Source organism: Balaenoptera ricei, chromosome 4 (assembly GCF_028023285.1).
Source record: "Balaenoptera ricei isolate mBalRic1 chromosome 4, mBalRic1.hap2, whole genome shotgun sequence".
Taxonomy (NCBI): Eukaryota; Metazoa; Chordata; class Mammalia; order Artiodactyla; family Balaenopteridae; genus Balaenoptera; species Balaenoptera ricei.
The window spans coordinates 57,585,093-57,592,760 of record NC_082642.1 but is presented as its reverse complement, the minus strand read 5'-3'; the positions used below and the strand labels follow the sequence as shown (position 1 = coordinate 57,592,760).

Sequence of the window (7,668 nt, the reverse complement as noted above, 5' to 3'; positions counted from 1 at the left end):
CCAACGCAGCCAAAAATAAATAAGTAAAATAAATAAATAAACTTATTAAAAAAAAAATAAAGGATGGGACTCAACATGAACACATTTACTAAAATTTTAAGAGTCATGGGAAAACTCCTGGCACTTACTCAGAACTGATCAGAGAAGTGTGTTCTAGCACAAAGTCTGGAATTCTGGGTTCCACTGCAGCAAGGAATTAGCTTGATGCTGTTAAACATCTAACCACAAAAGCAACTCTCTCCCCTCAACTGTTTCCTTGCTCATCAAGTGCCTCTTGCCAATAAAACAGCAGCTTCAAGTGCAGATTTGGCCACAAAAAAATAATCAATCATACTGACTTAGAATATTTATAAATTGGGTTATAAATCAGGTTCCTGTTATTTTGATTAATACCAGCATTCTCAAGTTGTATCAACTCTGGGACATAAGCCTGGAAATTATCCTCTAAAATGGTAGATTTATCAAGGTTATATAACTGTGCGCACTCTTGGCTAACAGCTTTTCTTTTAGCTATATTCCCTCATCTTGTCACAGCCTTCTTTCAACCAACAGATTTCATTACTCATAAAGACACAACATGAAAACAGGTAAGACTAAATAAGGTGAGTGAGAAATTACATTTTTCAGTGGGAAAGTCATATGACAAGTACTTAAATAACATTAATTCTACTTCAGAAACCTGCATGAAATTTAAATATGACACCCACATAATCACTTCAAGGACACAAAAAAGGGGGAGAACGTTTTTATTTTCATGCTTTTTAAAGTCTTGACATAGAGGGGGTAAACACAGACCACAGGTAAAAACTTTAAATATGCAGACAGAAGCCACTTTAGAAAGCACAGACCTTTATTCAAAACTTCAGAATTATGGAGTCTGATCTTAAAAAAAGGAAAATGTTCCATTTAGCACTTACTCAATTTCCTTATATAGTGGTATATATAGAATTTATGAATTAGCGCTTAGTAAGTCTGATCTTGCTTATAGAAGTAGGATCTTAATACTTCATTTTCAGAACACTTTAAAACCCAAGCCAATGCTTTTCCTTCAAGGATGTGGAAGGCATTCCTCATTCAAATCTGATTCGTGCTTTTATAAAGCATGAAGATCATTTTCATTATTTCATCAACTATATGCTGGATTCTAATACTCTTTTTGAAAGTGATGTGTTCAGTGATAGAAACTTATAAAGAGGGAATTCCTTCTCAATTTGTAAACCAAAATTTTAAAAGCAAAATCCATGAAGTGATAGGAAGACATTTTTATGACATAAGCAGCTACTTCACTAAGTTGCTGGCACAAGCCAAAACAACAAAGGTACAAATTGTTATTTAACCTTTAAATACTGTTTGCTACAAATCTACAAATATTTTAAATATACTTTCTTCTGCAATGCAAATTAAGATAATCCCCAGCTTAACAGCTTTTGAAGATGTAAATATTACAAATAAAAAAGACAGCTTTCCTACTGAATGTCCAACGATAAACTGAACCCCAAGTTTTCTATCCCAAGGACATAAAAATGATCTAAAGTGGACTAAGTGCGTGGCAAGTTCTTATTAAAAATGATTCTTCATATGCTCTTCTACTAAAGCAATCAATATAAAAAGGATGTGAAAGCTTGTTTTCTGCTTGAGGATTTAGGTAACCTCCAAGGAATCACAACTTGTGAGCTTTTAAACCCAGAGCTATAGTATGTGAAAATACTAGTGTCTGATAAAAAAGCAAGCCAATAAAATTCCATACGTAAAATGGCCTAAATATCAGTAATAATTACATTCTGCATTTTTTAATCTAAAACTTCAAAGTCATCAACCTTTATCAGTGCTTCAAGTGAACAATCAAAATAGTCATATTTATTCAGGTTTAAGACGAAATTTCTCTTCTCTCAATATGAAGGCACAGACAAAAATAGACAGTAAAAATTATTTTGTCCAACATCCTGAGCCTATGGATGTGGAAACCACCTACAACATGATCTCATTATGTCATCATCGATTCACCTTCTTCACCAGTAGCATCTGGGGAAATGTGAAGGTCTTCAAGCATCTCAGCCAGACTAATTCGAGGTGCTCCTTCATCATCTGTGTCACCTTCCACAGGAATGGTTGAATCTAAGAAAAAATACAAAGAGGATTTCAAATAAATACAACTATGGAAATATGCAAATACCTGCACCCAGCAGCATTACTATTATTTAACCATATTATATCCACAGCACTTATATCGTATCTAGAGCAGGCATTTAAATATGCATTGAATGACTGAACTTGCATAAATGTATGAATAACTATCCACTTGTATAGGGGTCAGCAAATTGAGGGATCATGCTAGGATGCAAATGGTATCAAATGTGGTATAGTAAACAACATTTTAATAAGTTTTACTGTTGTGCAAGTTTGGGATTTTTTTGGGGGTGGGTGGGTAAATGTTTAGAGTAGTTTTAAAAACACATGATAAAAGTCATTTATGGAATCAGAGTTTAAGATACCAAAATACTCATACTGGGTTAATATATTTATTTACAGAAGCTACAACTTAAATCAAATACTCCTAATTCACCAACCTCTATAAATGTTCACATTTTTTCTAATTGCCTCATCTTCTTCAAGATCTTCAAGGAAATCTTGGTATTGCCTATAGAAGGGTAAAGAAACATTTAAGGTATTTCACCTTTACCAAGAAAGTATGAAGTTAATGTTTTCTTCATTTTCAGCATTATAAGTGTGTTCCAAGTATTAAAATCTTTAAAAATAGTAAATGAAGGTCAAATATGGATGTTAATTAAATACTGACAGGTTTTTAAAAATTCTTTTCTTTCAAAATCACATTATTAAAAAAAATACACACCTGAGTATAGGTGACATTAAATATAAGACAGTAAGAAGACCCCTTCATACTTTACCCTCCCCCCAAAAAAATGTATGGCCAAGTTGCAATACACACACTTTAAGACTATAGATGAAATAGTCAAATATGTACTTACAATATCTATTTAACATTATATACTTATATATACGTATTTTAAATTATGAGACTGTATTTTAGAAATATTGCTGTTTCCCACTCACATTTCATGACACAACTTTATTTAAACTTTTCGTTTTTTTATACATCAGTGTCATTAATGTCATCATTAAAGCCACTTTTCCAATCATCCAATAAACTTTTCTAGAACACAGTATCTTCATTTCTCCTTAAGTTGTTTGAAAAACAGCATATTTGATATCAATGTGCTATTTTCTTTTTATACTAAATCATAAGTACTCATTTGCTATTTCTGACATCCACAAGGTAACTGCTCATTATATTTTCAAATGAATCATCAATAATAACACTGCAATTGTCAGGTCATAACCCAGGAAATAATAACTAAATCTGTGTTAAATGTCATTATATCTGTTCATACTGATCCAAACAACATATTGATAAGAACAGAAAATTAATATTGAGTGCAAGGAGCAAGTGTGTGGTGACTATTTCTTTATGATAAAAAAAACCATAAAGATTTATCATAAGGATTTCCTTTGAGACAACATATAAAATATAAAGAAAGTGGGACCTTTCATCATCTGTATCCATGTTTTCTCTATCTCTTGCAAGCTCTTTCAGTTTCCAGTTTCTACGACGCTGACGTTTGGTACGGTCATAGCTCTTCTTGATTAACACCTAAAAGTAAGAGAAATATTTGCAAAGTTACAAAAAAATGGGAACTAGGTAACAGGACCTCAAAATCCAACAAAATTTTTAAAATGAAAGCTTATGGGAATGCCAGGAAGACACCAAACTAATGACAGTGGTTATACCTTAAGGGAAAGGAGTAGGGATCAAGAAGTGGTGTCAAGAGAACTTTTAACATTTTTATTAATGTACTTAATATTTTATGAGAATGCATTTAGCCATTATTTGTATAACTGTTAAAATTTACTAACTGAAATTTTCCAGCGACTGAAAATTAAAATTTTTTATACCAAAAATTTCATGTTTCTGGTGGTTTTTTTTCTTCCTTTATACCAAAGTTCAGTTTTCAGCTACCATTCACAGAAATCATTCTGAAACATTATCACAGGCAGACATGTTTTCTCCCTTTCATTCCTACTAATAAGCACTTATAGAATTATATATATATTTTCACAACTGTATATCCTAGAACAATTTAATAAAGTGTGGAATAAATGAAAATAACTTTATAATATAAAATCTATATAAGACCATTTTGATCTTCTCTTATGACCTTTTTGAAAAATACCTATTTAGACTTACACCGAAACCATGCTTCTATTTCCTAATTTATTAATTAATAAAAGCACAACTGGGTGGTGAGGAGGGGAGCCGTTCTTATACCATGACTTTATTTTTGCCCACAGCTAAAGAGATCAATGTTTATTTTAAAAGATTAAGTTAAGCAAACAGGAGATAGGGTCTTTTCACATTTCACATTCACTGTTGCTCAGGATTCTGATAAACTCATGTTAGAATTTAACAGATTTTTTTCAGAAGTAACATTCTTTCTCTAGGACTTAACACTGTGAAGATTACTTTCAACTACAATTATATTCAAACCTGAATGATGGTTTTAACTCTAAATGCCTTCTTAACAACACATGAAATAAGCTGAGCCTAAAAGAATGAACAGGAATAAATTCTAAAGGTCATCATTTTTAGCTGCAAATTTATTTTTACTCTACAGATACTACCAAGCATTCTGACAGAATGAAAATTTGATTATAAGAGCAACCGAAAAACTCAATAAATCTTGGATATTATCCACTAAGAATTATCTTAAATGAAGGTTTTGCTATTATACCTTAACTGCAATTTCAAAAGAAACCTCTAAATTGATTACTTTCAAAAATGTGAACTCATGCATCTTACCCATAAGAGTTACATCAATCGTCTCCAACACATGAAAAAGAGGAAAATCTAAAGCCTTACCACATCTGGGACTCTATCTGATTTCATTTTGTTGGCATGCTCATCATTTAAGTTACAGTTGGCCAAATCAAACCTGAAATGAAAACAATGAAACACTTAATGACAAAAACACTTACTCTTTCCATGTAACTTTTTATTTTATAGATGATCACCTAACAGTTCCTCCTAAGATCAAACATTTAATACGCTTTCCCACTTTAGAAGTTTTGCAGTGTACTATACAGTGAACAGGCTTCTACAGATCCTGGTAAAGATAATAATGCAGTCTATCTCTCAGTTTCACATGTCATCCATTATTGTCCACCTTACTATACTCTTGTAAAAGAAGCAAAACAGACTTATATATCAGTCTATCATTAGGATTCAGTTACATGGTTCCATTCAGTTTATAGACAACAAAAACAAAACACCCCTCATTCTCTAGTAAAAGGAACTGAAACCCTAAGAGCAAAAATAATGTTTAAGGTATGCTTATAAGCTCTGCATCAGAATGGACTATCCTATGGCTAAAAAGACCCCTTACATGTATAGCTGCCATATTTTAAAAGTGAAATATTTTAACAACAGCATATGCATAATAAAAAACTACCTGCTCCCTCAAAAAACTACAAACATAATCTGATCATACTACTTCAGGGTTCAATTACTCAAAATCTTGTAATAAATGACTCTAAGATGATGGCCAAAATGGAATAACTATGGGCTTCTGTCCAATCAATAATTTCATTTAGTTATCAATAATAAAGTGAGCTATATGGCTCCTAAGAACTCTTAAATTCTTTTTAGGATAAACAACTTTATTTTAGATAGCTTTGCTGGCTCCCAGAGAAACTCTGCAATGCTAGTCGGCAGTTTAAAATACTATAAAATAATACAAACCCCAACACCAGGTCTCCAGGATTTAGAAGATGTCCCAAATGAGTGCGACAAAAATACTGTTTATCTGTATTCATTTCAGATGTTTTCTGTACCCAGACTTCCCCGAGGGTATGCTTAACAGGAAAGAAAATGAACTCTTCAATAATCTAGGCATAACTTAAAAAGCATCTCATAGAAAAGTTAGATACAATGTTGATTTTGGTTTTCCGATTTTCATTTTAAAGACAGAAATTGTTTTATTTTCCAGATCTCTGAAACACTGTCAAAATTAACAAATTACTAAATTATGAGTACAGAAAAAGACTCATAAGTAATTCATAAAATAAATATTTTTGTTAAGATTTTATTCAAGGCTTTTATAAAACATTAACATTGTCACCTAAAAACAGACACATATGTAGAATTTTCAAAAGAAATGTTCTCACAGGGAGATGGGCCAACACAGACTGAGCAAAAAGAATAACTAAAAAAGTAGGGGAATCTTAAATCCAGAAAATATCTTAAGCAACCCCTTGCTTTACACATAAGGTTAAAAAAAACCGGCTTCAGAGAAAATAATCTAGCAATCCCAGCAGCACCACTACCACAACAGAACCCAAATCGTCATCAGTTTTTTGAATGTCTACTATTTTGAGGTGTAACTTTTTTTAAAACTATTTACCATGGAAACATCATCTCAAGTTTGAACTTTTAAAGCAGAAAACCATTAAAGTCCCTTTCCAACATGGAATTTTACAAGCAATTTTAACTGACATTTCAAACTTCCCGGCTGAATGAAGTATAGCACATGCCAATACCTTTTACTAACAAAAACAGAACCAAGTAAAATGGGATCAAGAGCAAAATACTAAGAATTATAGATAGAATTAAGGAATCTCAAAGAGGTGAAAAGAAGAGGTAGAGAGAGAGGAAGAAACTGAAATAACAGACAGGTCCCAGATTTAGGAAAAAACTGGAAAAAAAATTGAATTACCAGGGAAACACTAAATTCTAGCTAAATGCATATTTTGAAAGCAAAGAAAGTTTTATATATGCCTGAGGGGAAGTGGTGGTGCTTAAATGATAAACGTTTGTTCTTTTTTTTTTTTAAATAAATTTATTTATTAATTTGTTTTTATTTTTGGCTGTATTGAGTCTTTGTTGCTGCTCATGGGCTTTCTCTAGTTGAGGCAAGTGGGGGCTACTCTTCGTTGTGGTGCGCGGGCTTCTCATTGTCTTGGCTTCTCTTGTTGCAGAACACAGGCTCTAGAGCGCAGGCTCAGTTGCTCCACAGCATGTGGGATCTTCCCAGGCCAGGGCTCGAACCCGTGTCCCCTGCATTGGCAGGCGGATTCTTAACCACTGCACCACCACGGAAGCCCTAAACGTTTTTTCTTAATCATATTATTAAATTTTCTATTTTAAAGAAAAATATGAAAAGTAATTCTTCCATTCCCATTGATTTTCTCAAGTTATCGGAAGTTTTTTTTGTCTCAAGACACAATATTACCTCAATAGAAAGGAGCACTGTTAGTATACAGTTTGGGGGGGCCTCTAAATACTATTTTATAGTAGAAGAAATCAGACTTACATCCTTGAAGAAACACCTGATTTCAGATATGGGGTAGGAATTACACAATGTGATTTTGGAACACCTAAATGTTGCAGTGTTGTCCCACAAAGTAAGGATGCTTTCAAAGACTAGGAAAGTCATGTCAAAAGGACAAAGGAATAGACCTATATCTATTAAGGAAATTGAGTCAATAATTAGTAAAATAGAAAGCACCAGGCCCTGATGGATTCACTGGTGAATTCTAACAAACATTTAAGGTAGAAATTATACCATTCCTCTAGAATCTTTTCCATAAGGCAGA

The 7,668-nt window shown here is 32.7% G+C and overlaps 1 protein-coding gene across 2 annotated transcripts in view; it reads right to left on the bottom strand.

Moving 5' to 3' along the window:
* Positions 1-730: 730 nt before the first annotated feature.
* NMD3 (NMD3 ribosome export adaptor) overlaps positions 731-7,668 on the bottom strand; it is a 138,056-nt gene continuing 131,118 nt past the window's right edge. For both annotated transcript variants that reach the window (XM_059920473.1, XM_059920474.1), the window contains exons 12-16: positions 5,816-5,928; positions 4,937-5,009; positions 3,564-3,670; positions 2,568-2,638; positions 731-2,115 (exon numbers count right to left, since the gene is read on the bottom strand). In XM_059920473.1, coding sequence (XP_059776456.1) covers positions 1,985-2,115; positions 2,568-2,638; positions 3,564-3,670; positions 4,937-5,009; positions 5,816-5,928 — 495 coding nt within the window. In that variant the 3' untranslated portion in view covers positions 731-1,984. The remainder of the gene's footprint in view (positions 2,116-2,567; positions 2,639-3,563; positions 3,671-4,936; positions 5,010-5,815; positions 5,929-7,668) is intronic.